Raw genomic sequence first — 24691 nt, 5'->3', positions numbered from 1 at the left:
CATATAACATACCAGACTTGTGCTGTGACTGTTGCCCTACAGCAGCATTGCCCCAGCCATTTCCTCCTGAGTTTTCCCTCCCTGGTACTTCCCAGCTGGAGCCTGAATCAACAGGCTTACCCCAAGCAGAAGTACCATTGTCCACAGAGACAGGTGGAGCAGCAGGGTCAACCCAGGTAGAGGACTCCATTTTTTGTGGCCCACCATATGGCTCTCCCCATCCTGTGTCCAGACAAAAAAAAACGCTATCATCAAAGAGCAATAGTGCAAAATGCTATAATCCTCTGCACATTTGCTTGAGGGGATATTAATAGTAAACTGTATATGTTATTACTAGCACAAGAATTAATATTTTTTATTGTAAATGGTTAATGAAAAGCAGCATGTTAAAAAAATGAACAAGAAAAGGCTCTGTGCTATTTTAAACCTAAATCTATTTACATAAAAAAATCTTAAACTTCAAAGTGTGATTGGACTGCACTTTTGGACTGAAGTTTTCAATGGCCCAAATCTGACCCTTACATAAACATGCTTATGTAAGCTTTGTTTACTCTGAAGTCCTACTGATGGATCAGCTCACATTTAACCACTGAGGTTTCTGCACTTTCACCATCCCGCATATGTCCTAAATACTTCCCTCAAAAATAGCCCTGTTCATGTGTGCCCTCCTGCTCAAGTTGCTGCCACATGACTACAATGTAACCCAAACCGAGTTTTCCCCTGAGCACTGCTCATCCACAGCCAATTCCAAATGAAGTGGAAACATTACTTGCACATACACCTTTAGTATACACTTCCTGCAAATAATTAAGGAAGATAAAGACTTTTGTCTCAACAAAAACAACCTTTCTAAAATATTTCTCTGCAATGGGTAAACCATATGCACATTTCACAAGCACTCACTTGTAAGTTCAGAGCTTTGTCAGTGCAACTGGTATTGGAGGAAAGGGGTGGGAGGGAAAAAACACATCCAGACAAATTCCAAAGGAATGACTGCATGACTAAAGATAAATATGAGGGATGAGTAATAATTGCCAAGCCACTGCAAAATAGAAAGACACTCACCTGAGCTGCTGCTGTTCTTTTCTTTTGGAGCCATGGAGCTTTGGGCTTGTGGGGGCTGAGAAACAGCCATGCTATCCTGCTCTCCAGCAGTGTTCTTGTTCCACATGTTTACACTACCATTATTATATTTGTTGGGATCTCCCCATGCTGAAGTACCATCATCAATCTCCATTCTACGCCTGATGGATTCAGGAGATGGCTCTTCCCATCCAGAGGATTCTTCTTCTTTAGAGGCAGTAGGAACTGGGCCTCCCAGCCATCCTGTAGGCTTGTTCTGACCAGGGGTTCCAGTCTGAGGAGTGTTGCCACTCCTGAATGTTCCCATGCTGGTATCTTGGGATTTGCCCCACTCAGAAGAGTTGTTCGGTTTTGTGGTGTCACTCCAAGTAGAGTTGGAGTGGCTTGGTTTGATTGGCTCGCCCCAGGCTTGGTTTTGATTGTTGGTCTTGGTTGATTCGCCCCATCCTGTGGTTGAAGCACTCTGGTCAGGAGTGTTTGTGCCTCCACTGCCTCCCCAGGTGTTGCTTGTTCTGCAGCGACCCGTCTCGCTCCAGCCTGATCCAGAACGATCACTGTCACTGTCCCTGTCCCAACCACTGGAACTAGATTTCTGGGGCTCTACCCAGTGGTTTCCTTTTGGGCCTTCTCCACCCCATCCATCTCCAGCAGAAGGGCCGCCCCATCCCTGCTTTGCTTTTTGTGCATTATTCCAAGAGGAGGACTTTTCATCATTGCTACCATTCCATGAGGAACTATTCTTGTTCAGTGTAACAGAAGAAGCCTCCTCCCAACCACTTTGCCCACCAGATCCTTTGGTTTCACCCCAGCCAGTTGATGGTTTCTGTTCAGTCCATCCAGACATGGAAGAATCGCTACTGTTGTTGCTGGGTCCATCTCCCCACCCACCTGAGTTAGATGCCTTAGGTGGAGCATGGCCCCAGCCCATCTGCCCATTTCCTGGCTTTTTATCAGGATTGGATACATCCCAGGCAGTGTTCTGACGGACTGGGGTTTGTCCCCATCCTGTGTTGGACAAGACCCTGGGATCCACTTCAATTTTAGAGAGAGCTGCAGTTATCATGCCCTGTTGATTACCCCTTCTTCGGTTGCCGCTACGCTGTCCATCCCTCTCACTGCGACCTTCTGAGCTTTCTCCACTTCCTTCACTGCCTGTAGATTTGTTCCATGTGCTGCCTTGTGATGCCTGACCAGAGCTCCCTATACCGAGAGCATCATCTTCCAAGGACTTCCATCCATTTGTTCCCTTCCTGCCTCCATTCGTGCCATCATTGGAATGCTGACTGTTGCTGGGCAAAGTGTTCCACTCCCCATTTGAGACCTTAGTGCCAGTGTTTGAAGAGGATGAAGAAGAAGATGAAGAGGAGGAGGAGGCACTTCCCCAAGGTCGAGGTATCCCAGCTGGGCCCACACCATTGCCAGCACCCCAAGAAATATTTTGTGAGGTAGTGGACGTGGAGTCCCATCCTCCTCCACGACCACCCATCCCATTATTATTATTTTTTAAAGAAGCAGCGCTCACAGAGGAACCATTGGCTCCAGACTGCATTAGAGTTGCATTCACAGTGTCGCCCACAGCTTGGCCTTTAGGGATAGGACATTTGTCTCCAGAGTAATTAGTGCTGGGCGGAATGCCCCATGCTGTACCATAAGACCCGCTGTTTATTCCCTCACTGTTGCCATGTTGAGAAATGGAAGTGCCATTAGAGACTGAAGAAATAGGGAGCTGAGAAGAGCCCCCTGTGTTCATAGGCCAGGCTCGGTGCCCTGGGGGCTGTTCATTCATCTGTATTGAACCTGTAGAGTTTGGTAAACTAGAGGTCATCATGTTAGTAGTGTTATTTGGTCCATTAAATTCAGTGTTAAGGTTTTGAGGCTGCCCGCTTTGAACCTTGCTTGTACCATTGATTTCAGCTTCAGACATATTTTCCTGCAGGCATCCCCAAGACATCTTAGAGTTGATACTCTGCATGCAGGGTGTTTGACCTATGGTGCTTAGTTGAGTGTTGGTGCCACCATTCCCAACAGGACCATGGGGGTTGGGCCCGGTGTTCTGAAGAATGGGCCAGGCACCATGGTTGGCATTTGGGATCAAAGTGCTTGGATTTATACCTCCATTGGTTGAGGAACCTTGGGTGCCCCATGCATTAATTTTGCCATGGCTGCTTTCTACCAGCTTGCCGCTGGGGCTCTCCCCGGAGCCTTGACATGTGCTTAGCATCGAGCCGTTGGATACACCCCAAGGCCCCTTAACACTCCCATTAGCCACATTATTGCTGCCATTTGCAACCATGAAATGAGAACCTTGACTACATCCTTGCCTATTGCCATTGTTGTCACCGCCAGTGTTTCCAGAAGCCATTATACTTAGATTTTTTTCAGACCCAGAGCTGGAGGCAGAATCAGCATCCATACATTCTGAGGCTAACTCTGGGTCACTACTAGTGATGGAGGACCAGGGTCCTTTATCTACAATGACTTTTCCCCAGTTACTGTTTGAGTCACTGCAAGGTGAACTAGAGCTCCACGGTGAATTTTCAAACTGAGATTCCAGTCCAGCATGTTCTAAACCTGTGGGTGTAAATAAAAGGTAAAATGAGCTCCAAATAAACAACTATTTATTCCAATGAAGTATATTTAGGTTTAAAAGAACTAAACAGAACAAAGGCACAGACAACAGAACAAAGCAAAATTCACCGCAGCGTTAAAATAAAATGGGTCTCAGTTTTGTGTTAGAGCTCTGCCTTTCCTGAACTTGAAAAGGTAAACTGAAAAGTAACAAGAACATTTGCATTTTAGCCATACTCTTAATAAAATTTCTAACGCACGGTGTGTAAACACAAGCCAATGACATTACACACCAAAAATCTTTCTTGGACAAGGCACAGGAAACTGTAACATTTGGTAGAGTGATCACAATTTGTAATCATTTGTCTATTTATGCATTACTTGACAATGGCCAAATGCCCATAAACCCAATCTCCGTCCTGCTGAGAGGTGTCTCACTTAAGACAGACTGAAACAGCAGTAAAGCTGCCACCATTTTGTTGCAGCAGCGTGATCGTGCTGCCTGCCAGTAGATAGAGGAGGGAAAGACAGACAGACGCTCTGCAGCACGATGAAAATTGAAGTCTCTGCAAGTTCGTTCATTTTGCAGTGTGGCACCACAAAACTACAATACTAATGCAACTGCTCTATTTCTTGAAATAAAAGCGTTTTCTGCTAGCCTGATCTTGTCTGCAAGATGGCTGCCAAGCTTCCCGGAGTGCGATTTTCTTGCCAAGTCTGAGAAATTTCTCTCTGGCTGTGTTAACCGACAGAAATAAAACAACAAAACATGAAAAGTCTCACTGTTTGTCACAGTTTGCATAACATGATCAAATGATTCTGATTAAGATTCTGTTGAATATTACTGACCTGAGTATAAGAAAATTATACTATTAAACTAAGAAAGTTATTCAATATATTATCTTTATATCTCATCGCCAACTTTAAGGAATAACTTATCAATAAAAAGATAATAAAAAAGGTAGGTTTTTATGACAAACAGTACAATCTTCTGAGTTACACTGTATATACTTCAGAAAAGTTAGACCTGCAAAACTGTTGGCAGCACAACTGGTTTGTCCTTACATAACACATGAAAAACTGAGGTTTGGCAAGTAAAAAAGGGCAAGTCAGGATACCCATGCCAAGATCTTATGACATTTTTCTTACAAACAGTGCCAAAGCAAATGGCTATATTTAGAGTGGTTCAAAATAACACTTTGAGTGCTTGGACAACACCGTCTGCACTGCAGACTACTGTATTCATGCATTTACTATACATTTTGAGGCAATAAATGTTCCTTATAAATGCTAAAAAGGTTTTCCAGAATTTACAAACTAAACAACGTTACACAAAATAGTAAACCACGGCACAATGTGAGAAATAAGCAAAATGTGTCACCTGTTTGGTTAGGGGAGTGGCTGACAGAATCCCGAATGGGAGCCATGCCTATAAAACAAATGATGACATTATGAGATGCTAACAGAATTGAAAGTTTAGATTAATGGACACATGGTAGCTACAAGTCTGTCTCTTGAATTTCTAAGGCCACAAACTGCAGAAAGCATTAAATACATTTAATCTAATTCGGAGTTACACCCAATACAACTAGAAAACACGAAGACACTTGGATTTAAAAACAGTACAAAAAATAAACAAAGCAGCTAACTTGTTGGTCTAGTTGATTCACTGGTGTATGACTATAATATTTTTTACACTCAAGACTAGAATCTATCCATTTAAAATCATTTATGACAACATCCATATACTTAATTTAAATCAAGATTTTGCTGCAACTTCCTGCCCTGCATTTTACCACCTCAATCCTTTAGAAATTGCTTATATAGAGATTAATATCACAAGTTTCACTGCATATGTAGGAAATGTTTTTGACAAGGTTATTCAGCAGTGTTCTGGTACCTGAGAGGTGGCTTTGGACGCAGTGTAGTAAAGGCCTCTCAGTCGTAAGCTCCCCTGCCTGGCTAGAGTTAAGCTGCACTTGAGTTCCCAGGGTGGCAGCAAGGACCGTGAGGGACTGCCCACACTTCAACAGCTGTTTCTATTTGTGCTGACAGAGATGCGGCGGATCTTCACAGAGCGGGTACCGAGGCAGGGTTTGGGGCTGGCCGCTGGCTGGGGCCCTCTTGGCATTGCTGATGGCGCAGGTTACAGTTGAGATGCTGCTGTTCTAATTGGCAGACTGAGGCTGGCTGAAACTGGACTTGATATGTTCTGGCACTGAAAATCAAAATAAGAACACATTTGTAACTATATTTGTCTCAAATATGATAATTTTATAGATTTCTATATAGTGCGAGAAGCGAATGAGTTTCGTAAGTTAATCACATAAGTTACATAGCCAGTGTAAGCCAGTGGTTCTCAAACTTAAAATTTGAATTAAACAAAACATTAAATGATACAACATATTGCTTTTTTCTGAGGTTTAATTACACAGAATTTATGATTTTTAATTTGTCATGAAACTGGGCCCCCCGGCACCGTCTTATGGCCCCTAGTTTGAGAACCACTGAGTTAAGCACAACAGAAAAAGCAAAAAGATTTATATCCTATTAAAAATGTATCCAATTTTTTAAAGCTGTAAACACCTACATTCAGAAAGTCCAAAAACCAAAAACGTAACTTTTTACTAATTTTATTCCAATATTGGAAATAATCAATTGACCTAATTCTAAATAGGACAACACTTAAAATTCAATTCATATGAATATAAACTTGTCTATCCTATTTATATTCCTCTGAACAAATTTTATTGCTCTCCGCCCATATTATACATTCATCAAATACTTTCACATCAAATCGACTTAATCTCAACCTCAGGCCATTCAGAAATACGCCTTATTCAGCCTGCCGCCATGTTAATTCCAAAACGAGGCTGTGAGGGATAGACGTCCAGAGCGTGTGATTTAACGTATTGTTTTGTACCGGGATGCTGGTCATTCAGCCATCAAAACACAGAAAATACATCATTTAATACATTTCCACAGGACATAGAACATTAAATCATGAGTTGTTAAAATAAGAAGGGACATATGACCAAATTTTGAGATAAGAGCAGCACAATGTGTATATAAAATCTGTTTTGCTATTAGCCTGTTGGCTAATCACTAATTCTTATGCTTTAAGGACTGTAAGCAACACTAATATAACTAAGTACATAACATAAAATTCAAAACATAAATAGGTTTAAAACTTTCCTCCGATTTTTAAGCACATTGACCAGAATCAACAGAAGCAGGATTAATTTCTAACTAAATAACATTTGTAAGTTACATAACGTTGAGGTTCATATAGGGTTTTACATATAACAATAGCTTGTTATCAAGTCAATCACATGTTATTAAGTTAATTTTCATGCCTTGAAAAAACATAACAGAAAATACATGGGACATATGCTCATGTTTTATACAAACTGGAGATATATACCTAGTTGTTGTTATAAAATATTGTATTGTTGCACTATATTGATGTTTTTTTTTTTAAGTAAACATGCTAACAACATAAGAAATTAGCAATTAGCCAACAGACTAATATCCAAAACAAATATTATGTACACAATGCACGATACTCATCTCAAATTAGGTCATAGTTCCCTTCTTATTTTAACAATTCATGATTTCTGAGGTTCTTGGTCCTGTGGATATTTTTCAAATTATGCATTTTCTTTGTTTTGATGGCTGAATGACCAGCATTCCGGTACAAAACAATACATTTAAAGCACACGCTCTGGACGTCCATCATCTCATAGCCTCGATTTGGAATCAACATGGAGACAGGCTGAATAAGGCATATACCAGTTTGTAAGCAGAATACTCATTTACAAGAAAACATGCTAGATGCACTGAGAGGGTTTAGCATCTCTCTCTCTTTCTCTTTGGAATTATGGACATTCCCTAGACAGTCCCCTAAAATATTTAATACGGTTTAAATACTGTTAAAAATTACTCTTAACATCAGGAAGCCAAAAGCATCTTAAAGCTCTTTCAGTCCGTTGTGTATCAATCACAGCACAGAGCTTTAGCTTTATACTGCTTTAAGCAAAGCACCCTTACACTCTTTGCTTAACTGTTTGCAAAAGCCACCACTGTGTTGATAGATGTTGTTTTGGCTGTGGAATTTCCTGTAGGAATGACCTCACAAAGCACCCACTTATTTTCACATTACAAAAAAATTCAAGAAAGCCAATGGACGATCCACTGAGGGCTATAAATTCCTCTTACAGAGACCGTCTTGACCTTTTGAGACCAGGTAGACCATCGAGCTAGTAACAGAGCACCATCACTAAACAAACTAAAAAGCAGAATAATTTATTACTCCTCTCACATAACAGCTGTGAAGTGATTTACAAAATGTTACAAGTAATCTGTAGCACCATTAAAAACTGACCCTCTACCTTACAGACGGCTTTCTTTTTCTCTCCAATCTAGATTTACCAGAACCCTTCAAATACATCCAGCTTTATTTTCTTCTCTTCACATTTATAAGAAAAATATTTAGAGGTATGGTGTCATTTTACTTCTTGACTCTTGCCAGCTCCTCTGAATGCCTGTAATGGGGCCCTGAGAGTGACTTCAGCCAAGGCCTCTGTGAGGGGGCTTTGAAGTCTACTTTATCATTTGAATCATTTTAACCTGTTAAGCCGACCAATCCAGGTGGGCATGTCCGATGCGATTTTGTTTATAAGCACTTAAGTTTACCATGTATAATGACCAAGAACGGTTTTAAACTTGTCATGATGTATTTCATAAGAAAGGGTTAAGATTTGATATCTGAGTTCTGTTTTATAAAATAAATGCTCTAGGTACATTAATACTATATTTTGTGGGACGACTGCATATCTCAACCTATATACATTTTGAGTCGGTCATAACTCCAGACGAAATAGACCCATTGTTTCTATCGGATTTTGTAAAAAGAATCCTCTCTCAATATTGTTTTGCAACAAAGTGTGCACGCCGTGTGATTTACTACAAAGGCGGCAAAGGGCTTCTAACCGTTATGCCATGTACACCAAAAGTGAAGCATCACATACCTCACTCTAGATATATAGTGAGATTTAGCTTCCCGTCATGCGAATTTTCCACATGAGGTGAATATTTTCAACTTGCACGGAAGACCATTTACTTTGTATGTAATCTACTTGTGCAAATAATTACATTTGCTTTATCTTTTTTTTAAAGGTGTCTTAATGACATTGTATTATTAAAACATTGACATTGTAAAACAAAATTAATTGAAATGTAAAATGAGTGGCCATATTTGGAAATGTGTCATGATAAAGAAATAAGGTTGCCTCCTTTTTTGTAATGTCAACCTTAAATTTATAACAAATATAAAATGTGGCTTTGAGACCATTGACTATATAAGCTGCTATGGAACATCTATAGAATTTTTTTTTTTTATGAAACAAAAATAGACAACATACATAACAATGGAGTTTTACTACACTTAAACATGTAAAACTTTCTCTTTTTAACTCATCTCAATTCTTCAAATAGTTTTGGAGCTGCAAACATTTTCGTGTGGGTAAAAAGTTGGGGGGGGCTGCCTAACAGGTTAAGAGGGGTTTGTTTGAAACTAAAGTGTGGAACAATGCTACATCGTGCAACAGATCTATTTTTTCTTAGAGGTAATTTCCTGTTCAAACAGCTTCGACTTGCTTGTTGTGGAATGACAACTGTCAGGAAGTCAGGTGGTCACGTTGCAACAAGTTGACTACCCTGCGGATCTCTTGCACGGCAAGAATCAGACGAACATTTCATGACAAGCCTGCATAACTAGAAAAATCAGAAAAAAGTATAAATGCTTTCAGTTACAGATTTGAGAGGGCATCATTAAACCTCTTTGCCTGGTGCATTCTTCACAGTCAAATGCAAAAACAAAGTGCAAAACGTGCACATAATGCTTGTCCAAATATTTGTCAAATGCACATGCAAGTGAAACGCTCCCACAAGGACTTCCAGAAGTTTAAGAGCCTAAATGATCAGGTCTGCTATTTGTCTTTAAATGACAAGTATGCATGAACAGGTCTAAACTCGAAATGACTTTCCATATTTGGTGTCAGTCATTTCAGAAGTAACTATTAGTGCATACAGGATGGTCTCGTCTCTTTCAGAACAATGTAGTCTTTAAAGTTATGCTTTTGGCACATTTAAGTACTTTTTCCAGTTCAGATGAGTTAATGCAGACCATCACTGCCAATATCTTTTCCTCCCAAGCAGACGTCTGTATTGTGCAGTTTTTGCTAAGCAACAGCTAGGTGATTTAGTCAACAAACTAAACCTTCAACGTAGAGCGCAGACAACACAAATCATTTCTTGAATGTTTCCATTTCCTGACCCCAAGGTTTTGCTAATAAAAAACCGGGACAAACTTTGGACTTTTTTACTAACTTTGATGTCAAAAAAAGTAGGCCAAGACAGGACTCAAAACTATATATCAGGACTAAATGCTTTCCAGCAGGTACTTTCTGGAATAACTGGCCTTATGAATAAGAAATAAACGTGTATGTTTAATATCTAGTAAACGTAATAGGAAGATAAATATTATTGTTCACAGAGCAGCTAATATTGCCATGAGTTTATTGCTTAATATACTCCATATCACGCAGAAGATACAAGGACATCTGGGCCAACAGATAAGTTAAAAAGTCACCCGGGGTAACCAGGGAGGGGTGGAGGTGCTTACTAAAAACATGATTCTTGTATTTTTGCCCTGTAGATCTCATGCAGAATTTACCTTGCTGTATATTTTCACAGTTAAAACTCTTTACACTAAATCCATTCCATTACAATTTTACCATAACAAGCTAAATTTCTATGAAACAGCTTTAAACAAACTTGCAAACATTAGACTGCAGACACCCCTGTTGCTACCGAGCTCTAGTCACTCTGCTGGCTTCAGCCTCAAGCTACTGTGAGAGCGAAGACAAGGTCAAGAGATAAAGACCGGTCCGGAGCTATCAGCCTTTTCACATCATTCAGTGGAAAAGTGCTACACCCACTAACAAGTTTTACGATATGCTTCAGAATGCATAAAAGGCAAGGTATGGTGATTCATGATAAGATGCCTTTGCTTTTCTTTCCAAATTAAAAATAAACATTAAAATGACAATTGATTAGCGAACGTGGCACGGTAACTGATGCCAAGGCAAAGGAACGGGATAATAACCGCATATATAACAACTGACATCTCACTGTACACAGACAACGAATCCTACCTTCAAACCAGCCCCCTCTTCCTTACAGTCATTCCACTGCGCTCTACCCTGTCATCCATCCACACTCCATCCGTGTTTTCAAAGATTTCCCTGTAAATGAAAGGATAAGTTACAATGTCTTGGCTTCATTGTAGCAACCCTAACAGTTACCCACAGCAAATAAATGATGAAGCAACGCATTTAGTAAAAGGGAGAAAGCTTGTAATCTTATTAAAGGATTACACTTGGAAATTGGTCCTCTGGAAGGAGCTAACTACTTCTGCGTACCAACCAGCAAACGCTTTTTACTGACCACCTAAACTCAATAAAACCTGACCACTGACTTGCCAAACACAACATTTATGTATCAGATCATATCTCTCATTAAAATTAATTATCAATTTGCAAGAAAACCAATATATGATACTAAGGCCTCGTTTACATGCAAACTCGCCTCTGAAACTGATTCTTTCTAAAAACTCCAGCCAGAGTGGAGATTTTAAAAATCTTCGGTTGCATGTAAACTCAGACAAACGGATGTTTAGGCAGCCAACGTCACAGTATGCACCAGAGCTCGGGCCTACGTCAAAAGTGCGACCTTGTTCGAAAGAGGAACAGGAAGTGATTGGTTGCTGTTTTCGGGATTCTGATTTGCTTCCGTGGGCTTGAGCTTCTCGTTACACCATATATACAAGGACACTTGTCAATGAACAATTTTCTGAAAACTGACATGTGTGCACAAAGTTATTTTTGAAACCGGAGAGGTTGAAATGTCCGTTTATGAAAATAGCCGCCCACGTGTAAACGTGGTCTAAATGCTTTTGCATTTGTGTTCACACTCTGCTAAAATAAACAGGATTTTACTGCAAATTATTTTACAGTGCATCCTGAATATGCTCATTGTGGAGTTAATTTTGGGACTTTACCAAGAGTGACGCTTGGTTGAACGTAGGTTGAACTTAATATGGAAACGGAATTTAAAAAGCAATTTAACTTCTGTAATCAGATGCATTTTAAAGTGAAAATATTAAAGTGCACCCATTTCATTGCTAAAAAAACATTATTATGCATATAATACAATGTGCTTGCGTGGTTTATGGTTAAAACAAAATTATTTTCCACATACCGTACATTTTCTATAAAACGTCTTCCTAAAAACGGACTGATTTTGTACAAAGCTCATCGATTTGAAAAGCTCTGTCCCCCGATTGGCCAGCTAACCTGTACGTTGTGATCGGCCTAAATAACTCTGACGTCAGCCGGAAATGGGATGCTCCTTACCATGTTTGAAAGATTTGCTCACAATCCAATGCTAACAGGAGTTAACTTATAGTCTGAAGCGGGCGAAATTATGATAATGTCCGTCTTGTCCATGTCAACAGGCCCAGGAAGTAAACTGTTGCCTACAATCCGTGTGTTTGTTGTAGTCCAAGAAAAGAGAGTTACTTTGGAGCCAATGAATCGCGGCATCGTTTACTTTGGGGTATTTACCTTTTGCATATTGTTAAAATTTACTAATACACACTTACACACCAAAGGAAATGTAAAACTGTGAATTGGATGATAGGTGCACTTTAATAATGAAAAGAAAGGTGATGGGACTTGGCTTTACAAAAGGTGGTTGGAAGGAAATGGTTGTAAATAAGACGACTTTGTGACAACAACCAAAGAGAAATGTCATTAAAAAGGGTTAATTTTGATTCTACAATTTTCATGCTAATGTCACCGGAAAAAAATAAAATCAATCTCTCAATACTAAATAATTGCTTTAAACACCAATTGGTATAAACATCAAACCAAACAAAGTACAAAAAAATAACTGCTTTGTGAGTTCGGCTAAATTAACTGACAACCAAATGCTCTGTGATATAAGCTATGACAACCAACGTAGCAGCCCAGTATGAAGTGCAGTTACCAAAAGTAGAGGGTAGGAAGCAACTCTGCCTTCTGTTTCTAGGGGGACCAGTCAAGCTCATAAAATAAGTCAACAGCCTAGCATAAATACGTGAGAATGCCAAATGAGTATCTGACGTGAAAAGTAGAATATAGCCGCTTCCAGGGGGTAAAGTCACCCAATCGAGATAGCTTGATACGGCACAACCCTGCCCCTCCCCCAGGAGCAACCTCTTCTCCTTAAAGTGTTTAACCAGATGGCCATCTCAACAACAGAAGCCTCCCATACACAAACACACAAAGACAGAGGCATCTGTTTATGAAGTACCAGCTGAAAAGATGACCAGTCAAAATCATACCAAGTCATTGCGAAGAAAAATGTCTTGTATTTATATTTTTAAAGGCTAAATTGAAATAAAACAACTTGTGACTCAGTATAACCTCAGGCTTGACTTTCCTCATTACGAATCAAAAGACTACACATACTATACATATACACAAACGTGTGTCATCACATCAAACTCCGAATACAAAAGTGTTATGGTCTAGCGAGTCCCTGGCATCATAAGGTGTGGACGTGGTTATGACTATCCAGGCCAATGTTCATTTTTCTGATAAGAAAAACTTAAAGACTGTCTATGATTAACTTGGAGTTCAAAGCAAGCCAGCGGTTCAAAGCTTCGTAGCATCACAACAAAACAAAAACAAATCCAACTGAAAGCATTCTGGATTTCTTTATCTATATAACCAATTTCCCTACATGAGATAATAAAGTACCCATCTTACTATCTAGCTATCTAATACATTTTACAACATGCTGACAGATATAAACAGTGGAAGCAAGGGTTTATGGCTCACACCTACAATACAGTAGTGTTACACAGAGCAACACATACCTAGATTGTTTTTGTTAAACATTTTAAAACAGCAAAGCTTAGTCAGCATTGTAAGCCCCTTTAATTCAAAGGGAGATGCATTTGCTTACACCAGCAGCAGCTTTGACTGGAATGGTTCGTGCCACCCAACACAAGCATGAATAGGAAAAGCCCAGAAGGACACGAGCTTTACAAATTAAGTCATCATCCACACACCTGAAAAAGTCTTAAGGGAGATAACACACATTTTTACTGACCTGTGTTGCTTCTCTTCAAATGTCTTTGGTGACAATAGCATCCAATTCTCTAAATGGAAAAAAAACATAGGTCAACTGTAAAAAAAAAAAACACTAAATGCATTCTCTTTTTTCTGTACTCATAGATGTAGCAAATATATCTTGCTTCAGAGAGGTAAATACAAAAGACAAACTAAAGCACACCATTCTTTCATGTTTAATGCATTTCATTTCTTTTCCTACATCAGCTGTATGTATTTTATGGATCCAAGTGTGCAACTCGCATAGAAATCTCAGCAAACAAAGCAGATATAAATCTGTTTGTCATTTTAGATTTCACTTTCATTACTGAAGAAAAAGTACATATACACAAGTCATTCATGTTCCACCACATACATGTGTTATTTATCCAATAAACATTTAACACACCTTACACAACAAAATAAAACCACAAGCAACTCATTAAACCTTGCACACTGTGGAAATGAGAAAAAGATGGGTGGACATGCATCTACTGGTAAAAGAGTGATTACAAAAATAACATGCATTAATACATGTCTATCTAGCACACCTAACTGGAAAGTATCTTATTTTAATAGAAATAGCACATATAATAAGCAAATCTGTTCTTTTTTTAAAGCAAGCAATACAGTTTGTCTACTGTATGAAGAAGATGGGGTAAAGGCAGAAAGCAGGGACACCTCCCCCACCACTGTCTTCAGCTGCTACCGCTACTACTGCTGCTGCTAACGGGGCAAATCAGCAACCTTGACCTGTCCTTAAAACATTACACCGACCCGAAAACATCTTTTAAAACAACTTTTACCATCGGAAGGTTGACTTTATCCCATCTGTGTTTGTTGCTTGGTCAGTTCTGGGAGTCAGAAATATTTAACCATTTTACGGTCGAGCTTGTGCTAGCTACGGTGACTGCGTACTTTAAAACACTAAATGAATAAAACACGCAATGCTGCTTAATGCATAAGATTATTTAGATCTTGAGGTGGTAAAACGAATACTTGCCGATTATTTATACATTAAATAATATTAATTTTATTTTATTTAATTCAAGCATCTGCCCCGATGTGCGCAATTCAGCAGCCGAGCTAAAAGTGCTAACAAACCAGCTAGCTAGTAAAACCTCTCACTTACCAACTTTACGAATTAAAACACTTCGTTACAGCTCGTATTATCAAACTAAACACATTTGTCTTCATTCGTATATTGCTGCTCTTAATCAAACAAACCCTAACGTTACTGCTGTTAACTAACTATCCGATAGAAAAATGAGTCGACGTTGAGAAAGTTACAGAACGTCGAATCAAACATCCAAATAAAACCATCCAAATAAATCTTTCCATAATGTACCAACAGAAAACGGGTCCTTAGCATATGCCAGCTCCATTTACACTATATTAACCAATTAAATCGCATGTACATCCTCGACTTTCAAATAATGATGGTTTAGTAACATTTTACGAACCCAACTGCAATGTCACTGCATTTATGCAACGTTCAACAAATTTACCACACAAATAAAATCACACACAGACAGCAAATATCATAATTGTATAACTTAGCAAAGCGAATAACTGTAATACAGAAACATTCAAACACGAATCTCCAGTGCTGAGCTCAGCTTAGATACCGCAGATAAGCTGGTCAATATATTTAAACGGCGGAAATCAAATGAAACGCGAACGAACAGCAAAACTCACCTCTGGTAGTTTAAAGTGCAGTAGAGATGAAATGAAAGCAAATAATAAGGCTACAGAAATTCAACACATTTGCAGAATCGAAGAGGGGAAACATTTGTCCTGCTCAAACGCCATTTTCTTCTTTCGCATTCATGCATTCATCCCCTGTAACAGCAGGAAGAGCTCAGACGCTTCTCGCATAGCACTTCCTCCAACCCAACACACTCACCTTCAAAATGGTGGACACTCTAATGGCTGTGTTTCAAATACTAGTGACAACTGTCTGCATTGAGGTATTTTTGGGGGGGTATCGTAGAAATGTAGCCTTCTGTTTATAATATGCGCTTCTACGTAACTATACTATGTACGTGCACGTTGAGTTTACACGTGACGCGTCTTTGAGGCACAGTAATGCTGTCTTGTTTAGGCAACATACAAGATTTTGAAACGCAGCCAAAAGCTGATGGTTAACCAGAGCTCATCATGGTGGCTTTACTATTCCACTAATGTTAAAAATGTTTTGCCAACATGATACAGGCAAATTATGAAATGTGAAGAGCTCGTTGTGATATTTATGTATAGTGCAAAAAAATACTGGAAATGAAAAAAAATATAATAATGTAAATAAGGGGAAACCTAATTTTAATAAAATGTTTTCAACAAGTTTACACTGTCCGCCATACAGAATAAATCATAACAATAACATGTCATACAATACACACTAATCAAAATAAGGGCATTAAGTTATCCTGACAGGAGGGGCAAAAAGTCACCCCAGCCTCTACTGAAAAATCCAGCTAAGACCAGCATAAGCTGGTGAGATGGTTTTAGCTGGTCTCTCTCAGCTTGGTTTTAGCTTGTATTGCTGGTGTAGAAAGCTGGTGTAGCTGTGTTTTGGTCACTTTTTTGGTCACAGGTTGGATGACCAGCTGACCCACCAGCTTTGCCAGGCTGGGAGGACCACCTTAAACCAGCGACCAGCTTATGCTGGTCTTAGCTGGATTTTTCAGTAGGGCATGCAAAACAAATCTGGATAATACAGACTAAAGCTATTATTAGCCTACTAGTGACAAACTGTTTAATTTTAGATACCAACACCATTTGCTTAAATCTCAGGAGTAACAACATAAACAAGCGACTTTCGCGGAAAACACATAACTTCCGGTGAACTCTGCTAAGAATAAAAAACAACAAGGTCCTTTTAAAGTAGTTTATTTATATAACAAGCACAATAAACAACACGTAGATTACCTAGGACAGTGGTTCTCAAACTGGGGGCTGCGAGATGGTGCCAGGGGGGCCCCAGTTTTATGACATTTTATAAAATAAATTAATTTATTATGAATTCTGTGGAATTAAACCTGAAAAAAAATAAGGCTACTAACCAACAGCACTACTTTGTATCATTCAATATGTTTTGTTTAATTAAAAGTTGAGTTTTAGAACAGTTTTTGTCATAAATATTCTTTGGGGGGCCGCAAAGGAATGCGCCGTACACAAGGGGGGCCGCACGCTGAAAAAGTTTGAGAACCACTGACCTAGGAAAACAAAACATTTGTTATTTTTGACGAGGTATTTGTTGAAGAGTTCAGTTTAGCAACTATAACTGCCTGTTTATTGAATCTAGCCCATTTATGATCTATGTTTAATAACTGCATTGGTAAATAATACTTATGTTACATTGTGTATTCATTTCAGTATAAACTGTTATAAGGTGTTATGAAGAACTGTGAAATATGGTATTTTTAATAAGCTCTGAGGTACAACAACTTTGGGAAAACATAATCAATTGATCAAAACTAAAAAAAAATTTTTGTTTGTTTGTTTACACTGTATACCTTCATTCCTGTCAAATATACTAGACAACCTTAAAGTGCACGATGGTACAACAATACAGATACAGTCCAGCCTTTAGTCTGGAATTTGCCAGCGTTTTCACTTTGGGGACAAAGCAGTGTCACACAGCTGAAAACGGCCCAGCTACGTTGTCCTTTTAAAGCCGGTCATTCTGCCTCACTAGACAGGAATCACACACAAGTGACTATCAAGTGAACAACTCTGTGTAAATTTCATTAATATCACCAGATTTTAATGACATCTTTTATAAATTTTAGTGTCATCGTCCAGAAATGAGATACTCATAAATGTATAGACAAATTCTGCTGAATGCTGTAAACATTTTTGAAACTGAGAAAAATATTTAGCCTGAATGAAGTCTTTGCTAAATCATGTAAGTAACCATAGAATAATAAATCTATTGTACCTTCAAACACATTTACTTAATATTAAGTAATCATTTTTACTTTACTAGTGCTGATCAATTATTCATCCCTTTAATATGTATACAAATACTCAAAAAGAAAACTAAAAATAGGCCACCAGAACTAAATGATTACATAAGACAAATTTCCATTGTAACAAGTCTGTCCCTTTATAATTGTCTTGAAATCAGAATGTAACGCCACAGTTTTGGTCTCAGCGTCTGTGGTACTGAGAATGAATTTTGTATGAGGCATGAATATTGATGATCACTGGAGGTCCGGGGCCAGCTGCATGTGAGTGAGTTAGCTGCAGTAGGACAAGGGTCAGTTTGGTCTGGGCCAGTGGGCTACTCTCCCCCCTCCAGGACACCGAGAGCAAGGGGAGCCTGGGAACGCAGGCAGATGCATTGTGCTCAGACAGACAGGCCAGGAGGAGGGGAACAGCTTTGCATGACAAATACATGGCTGGCTTTGGCTTTCATAGTCTTATTTCTAAACTTCCTCGGTTGGCACTGAATAGTGTGCCATCCTCTAGATGACCACTCTAAATATTACATTCCAAAATAATTTAAAGACAATTCAGTATGAATATGCAAAACTTTTGATTTGTACTCACAAAACAATACATATTCAATATAACTATGGAAAGTCTATATTAGATGTGGCATTAAAACTTCCCAAAATCTGTGGATTGTCTATATTTGCTTTTCTTTCAGCCATCAGTTCCTACTTTCTTCTTCAATCTTCATTTTTCATTGGCCCCCAGATGTATTAACAGTCTCACCAACAAGGGCACTATTTTTCATTTGCTCTCTCCCAATTCCTCCACTACCCCCATCATTATATTCAATCTCTATCTGTCTCTCACCCATCCCCCAGAGTCACTCTCTCAGACAGGGTGGCAGCTGTGAAGGGGATTTGTCGAAGCTGAATTACACTCTGCATCCAACCAATTACCTGTCTGACTGTTCTCAGGTCAGCCTACAGTGCTTCGCTTCGGGCTCGATTTATCTATAAGACCACTATTCTGCCAAGCATTTATCATTTTCACACAGCCATGCGCGCTGTCATTTATAAATGGTAATAGTTAATACACATCAGTGCTTTAGTGGAAGAGACTATATCTGCTGTACGCCATTTATTGTGTGATTTTATGTAAACTGTCAAGGCATTTTCTTTCGCTATAGTTCAAATTATCTCCAATATTAACTCACACCAAAAAAGAAAAGTTCAGTGCCATTTCATTTATCTTTCGCTGTACTGTGGTGATACAGTGATGGTCTCAGATGGTTTACCATGGTATGGTCATCTTCACATTTAGGGTGTTTTGCCTAAATAATCTATTAATTCCTATAATTCCTGACTATCTAATAGTCTTAAGTCTGACATATTTGATAAACACAGAAAAATTACGATTTGAGTGCCATGCATTTACACATTTGTGATGTCTGATGTGATCCATCTTCACAAGCCCTTTTCACACAGACATTCCGGAAAATGCACCCTGGATTTTTCTGGGATCTTTTGACAGATTCACTGTTTCAGAGTTCAGTCTTTTCATGTAAATGTAATATAAAGATGCAAATGACGCTCTGAAGTCTGATCTTATTGTCATTCATGTATGCATGCAGTATATATTTTAGATAGAGGCCTTTTCACCTAGAATGATGGTGCTTCGTTTAAAAACTCCACTCTTGTCCAAATGAGATTCATTTGCATGTGCCTGTCCCACCCTCCATCTCAATAATTCACACCTATCTGTGTAAAGCGATTTGTCTGCAAGGCATGCATCTAGGCTCAGGCTTGTGAAGTCAGAGGTTTCTCATAGTTTACTTAAACCATCATCTAAATGCACACTGTAAGGATACATACAGCAGTAAAGTAAAAGTAGATGTGCTTCTGCAAGTAAAGTTTAAAAACAGAAAAGGATCATTATCAAATCCTTAAATATTTCATGGCAAGAATTTTCAGGCCTAAAGATTCTGTTTTTCCCATTGTAATTTCATTGATCTAATCTGACTTGGGTCAAATAAGATCCATAGCAGAGATGGACACCCTTGTGGTCTGCTTTGTTCCTTCTCACTGGGAGGTTTTGGTTTGATCAAGTGGTAGAGAAAGATACTGCAGTATTCATTGGCATTGAATCAGCTTACACCATGACAGTGGCACTTCAGTATAGTCTTATAAAACCCTTTCTATGCACATAAATTACTTGTATAGCAATTCACACCTCTACCACTATGCTGAATTTGTGCTATATGCAGTTTGCATGGCACAATGCCTCCTATTTCAGGCTAGCTTTGAGACAGGTTATGGAAAGTGCAGCAAACTAATGCAATCTGGCATATTTGCATACCATGTACAGTATCACTCCACCACTGTGATTCCTTTTTATTTTTTATTAAATGCCGTTCTAGCTTCTATGGTCGTAATAATGGTGAGAATCTGTGTTTTAGTCAGGTCCACAGACTAGTTTAATTTAAAGCCATGAGTAAGTTACGCTATGCGTAGGCTGTCCGTAGCTCTTCGTAGCCCGATGAGCACCTCGACAAAAATGTAACAATTCTAAAACCCCTCCCGCCAGGTCAAAAATATCTGCATCGCATTCCTTCATAGTCATTTCCACTTGCAACAGTAAGACCAAAGATGGGCCAAGATGAGGAGTGATCTGCAAAAAGAAAATTTTTTTTAGCAACAGTTGCTGTTTATTTACCTCATCACTGCTGACCTTCTCAAATCATACACATCAAGCTGCTGCTTCGTTTGTGGGTTTACTGGCCAAGCTCCTGCTTCTTTGGCTGTTGCGCTGTTACTGTGGGTTACACGCGTGGACGCAGTAGTGTATTTGAAAACCAAGGCATAGCCTACGCTGTAGCGGCTATGCAATAGGACCCATGAGCCCTCATATAGTAATGTCTAAAATACTTAGTAGGCATCTGCAATTCACCTATTACACACCAAGCTGATGGTTGGGCAGGTTTTGAGCATCATCTGATTTAATATTTTCGGTGTGTTTGGCACTGTCCACTAAAGTCTGTCACTGTATGTTCAATTGGCGGTGGGAGTCAGATCATTCTGATTGGCTGTTTGACATAGCCAACCAATGCACAAGAAGAAAAACGGAAGTGACGAAGCAAGCAAATGGCAAAGTCGTACAGAATGCTAATCTAATTTTAGTCTCATTCAAATAGATAAATATTTTATAAAGATATTTAATGGATCATAAGATACAGAGTGCCGCAGGGATGACACATTTTTGTAGCCCAACCCGGAAGTTAGCGGGACACTGGTTCTTTTGCCAAAAAGCCAATTCTTTTTTCCCAAACACTTTTGGATTATCACAAAATATAAGATCTGTGTTTAACACACTTACACATTTTGTCCAACAAGATAATCCTCACAGATGGATGAGGACTATGAATTTTAAAGTTTAAATGAGTTTAAATGACGAGAAATAAAATGCTAACCTTAGGGGCCAATCACACCAAACGCGTTTATGGCAGTTTCAGGCTTTTTAGAAAATATTCTATGGGCAGTGAGCGTTTGCGCACTGTTTATGCGCGGCGAACGGCTTGCAGTTTTTGCCGCCGATCGCAGCACGCGTTTTTGAAGGAGCGCTGTGAGCGGAAAAGCAGCCGACGCTATTTCTCATATTTCCATTGTCCAATCGAATGAGGGGAGAGGCGGGCCTTGCGTAGTGGTGAGGGAAGTTTACATTTGCTTTGAAGAACCGGACTCTACTCACTCACTCTCTCCTGCGTGTTTGTGCACCTCTCACCCTCAAACAAGGTCAGAGCAAGCACCCTCTTTTTAAAGTTTCTGCTAATATGACAGTTAACAGCAAAAGAGCGCTCACGCTTCAATATTTGATTGTCAAGACAGCTGACTTGGTTGCCTTGCAATATGAAAAGCCGCATCGCACTGCTCTTTTTTAAAAAAGGCAATGCGTCGCACCTTGCGTTTCCAAGTGTTTAAAGCGCGCTTGGTGTGATTAGCCCCTTACGCTCCAAGCAAACTACAACATAGTCAGTTGACTTCAACATCATCACCACCAAGCTACTGACAACTCGTTCAAACTTAGATATCTGTGGATGATCATTTTGGGAACTCTGTCCATGTTGTATAGTTATCGAGATCTTTATCTGTGATGACGTGCAAAGTCCCCCAAAACTTCTGTAGTCCCATTAAAGGTGACATAGAATAATTGAATGGAGTATTTATCCTTGTTCTGTGATGTGACATGTAGACAAAAAAGTTTTTGTTTGGGTCTGTAATGCCTTAAAAAGCTTCCTAAAACCTCTCTCAGATAGCTCTATTAGGGTGGGGGATTTTAAACAAGTGGTTTTGCACCTATTTGGCTTCCCCTACTGGCTTAACTTGCAATCTCATTACTGATTGGCTGACTTTGCTGCCACTCAAAAAATGTAGCCAATTATTTTAAAGTGGAGGGGCAGTGAGATGCCTGTGATGTCATAAGCATCAGTTTTTCAGAATGGGCCGTTTTCTGGCTGACATTTCGAAAAGAGGAATTTCTATGAGACTGAGATGTTTAGCATGTCTAGCACTTTTTGTATGTTCCTGAATGCGGGTAGACTACCATTTTTCAACAAAGACAAGGTAAAAATGGTTTTTCATTCTCTGTCCCCTTTAAACTTGTTAGCAACCACCCATTTAAAGAAACAAAAAAGCTTTAAAAAGTCACAAGTGAGGGTATTACTGGTGTGTTGTATCTCATAGATACCCGCTTAATCTCCGCTTAATCTCCTTCCGTTTCAATGTGTATATATATATATCTCCCAAGGGTTTTTTCCTCCTAGGACTTTTTTTACTTCCCCGGCTAAAATTCCGGGTTTTTTTTCTCCTAGGGGGTTTTTCGACCCGGGGAGGCAGCCTTTTTGGGCTTAACTTCTATACGTTACATTAGTAATACGTTTGCTTATAATGTTGATTTATAGCCGCAGCAAATTTAGCTGCTTGTGCTATCGTGTATTATGTTGTGCTATCTGTCGATTTTCTGTGCTTTTCACTACATCTATTATATAAAGCTGCTTTGATACAATTACCAAATTGTGAAAAGCGCTATATAAATAAAATTGAATTGAATAGAATAAAACATGAAAGTATCTTGGGCTTGTGTTAACCCAAGATCTCATTTTTGAGATGTTTAACCAAAACCCCATTCAAAAACCCATTGAATTGGGGATGATTTAACAGGAAGTGCCAACATGCTAACTATCCACTGGGTTTGCCTAAAAAATATATATACAGATATGCCTGTGGCGAGCGAGTTTTGTGTGAAACTGGAACCGAGTGCTGCTTTGTTTACGTTTGTATCACTACAGTCACTAGCTCTTGCGGTTTCTCATGTGAGTGATGAACACCAACTACCTGCTGGTATGGAAAGTTATCTCATTTTGTGTAGGCGCAAAACAAACGTGCTACTTGGCTGCCATCCGCTTGGTGTGTCAAGCAATTTTGGACCCAGACGCAGCCAGAACGTGGGCAATGTAAGCCAACCTCACAGTCTGTGGTACTTTGTTGGCATTGGTTTGGTGTGTCCCTACCTTGTGTGTCTTTGGACACCCAGAGTAAACCCACACTGACACAGGGAGAAGATCCAAACTCTACACAGAAAGACCTCCTGGCACAGCCAGGACTCAAACCAGGGCCACTATGGTTTGCACCCGAATTGCCTCTTTGATGTGCACCCATCGGTGGTGAACATCTGGATGGATCTTTAATATTTTACCCATCATTTTTTTGGGAGAGGGAATAAGTGTGGCCATTATAACTGTTTTATTTGACTTTTATGCAGGACAAACCCATCGAAATTTGCCAAATCTAGTTATATCTTTAAAGCTGCATTATGACTTCCTTTCACACCTCACCTTTGGGAGAATTGACACTAGGGCTTAAAGAAGGAAGAATACAGAGCCAATAACTGGGGAGATGAGTGGAGCTCTTTCAGCCCTTAATGAGGCCTCTCTCTCTCTCTCTCTCTCTCTCTCTCTCTCACGAGGCTCCTCACATTGTGGTCTGCAGCCCTCACGTCAGCTCTAATGAGCAGACCGCCTGTCTTCCCCAACCATCTATCATACTTTCTCTAGGGAAAAAACACTATGTCTTGCCTTAGCTCCGACCTCACATTAAAGAGGCTTGTTCCCTTTAAAAGCAAAGTTTTATAATACCACGCATCTATCCTGAATCACAGACATGATCAAAATAAAAACTAAGTAAGAAAATGAACATTTTTGTCTGAATACACCTGAGATATCAAAACACCTATAATTCAAATAGTTGCCTGGAAACAAATGAGACCACAATTGCCAGTCACAGCTGTGGACAGGTTGTGCATGTTACTGCTTAAGCGCAAAAAAAAAGATAAAACTGGAAATGTGTTTTTCTGCATTTTAATATCTAAATCCTTCACACAACCTGTGCCATTCACATAACCTGTGGGATCTTGATATCAGGAATACTAAAGACGTGCACATTTTATGGAAAGGTTACACACCAGGGGTATCATGATGTAGTTTGCATCTTTGTATAATGCTGGGCACTTTGGTTCACCCAAGACAGATGTTAATACTAAAGCCTGAAGTAAAGCTCAATTTTATGTGTATACAAGGGTCAGGAGTGTGCTTATAGGAGTATGTAAAATAAAAACCAGGAGAGCAATTGCAATTTGTCGCAATGTGCATGCGTAAAACGTCTGTGTGTGTGTATGAGTCAAACTATAGCTGTGCATTCGATTGTGCTATACTCCAGGTTTAAGTGTAAACAGGGTGAGTGCTACTGACTGATACTTCAATTATCTCTTTGTTGTCTATAGTGTGTTAAAATAGACCAGTTGCTAGGGAGTTTCTTTGTTCAACGAAAGCA

At 39.4% G+C, this 24691-nt stretch overlaps 1 protein-coding gene across 9 annotated transcripts in view; it reads right to left on the bottom strand.

Annotated features, from left to right (window-relative positions):
• Nucleotides 1–24691, bottom strand: part of LOC135761955 (trinucleotide repeat-containing gene 6A protein-like) — a 62547-nt gene that overhangs the window by 14864 nt on the left and 22992 nt on the right. For 2 of the 9 annotated variants that reach the window (XM_065275239.2, XM_065275300.2), the window contains exons 1-6: nt 15570–15759; nt 13873–13921; nt 5552–5869; nt 5033–5080; nt 1066–3654; nt 13–222 (exon numbers count right to left, since the gene is read on the bottom strand). In XM_065275239.2, coding sequence (XP_065131311.1) covers nt 13–222; nt 1066–3654; nt 5033–5078 — 2845 coding nt within the window. In that variant the 5' untranslated portion in view covers nt 5079–5080; nt 5552–5869; nt 13873–13921; nt 15570–15759. The other 7 variants (XM_065275290.2, XM_065275307.2, XM_065275254.2 and 4 more) reach the window with 6 other exon arrangements.

Source organism: Paramisgurnus dabryanus, chromosome 3, assembly GCF_030506205.2.
Source record: "Paramisgurnus dabryanus chromosome 3, PD_genome_1.1, whole genome shotgun sequence".
NCBI lineage: Eukaryota > Metazoa > Chordata > Actinopteri > Cypriniformes > Cobitidae > Paramisgurnus > Paramisgurnus dabryanus.
This window is presented reverse-complemented; position numbering and strand designations above follow the sequence as displayed.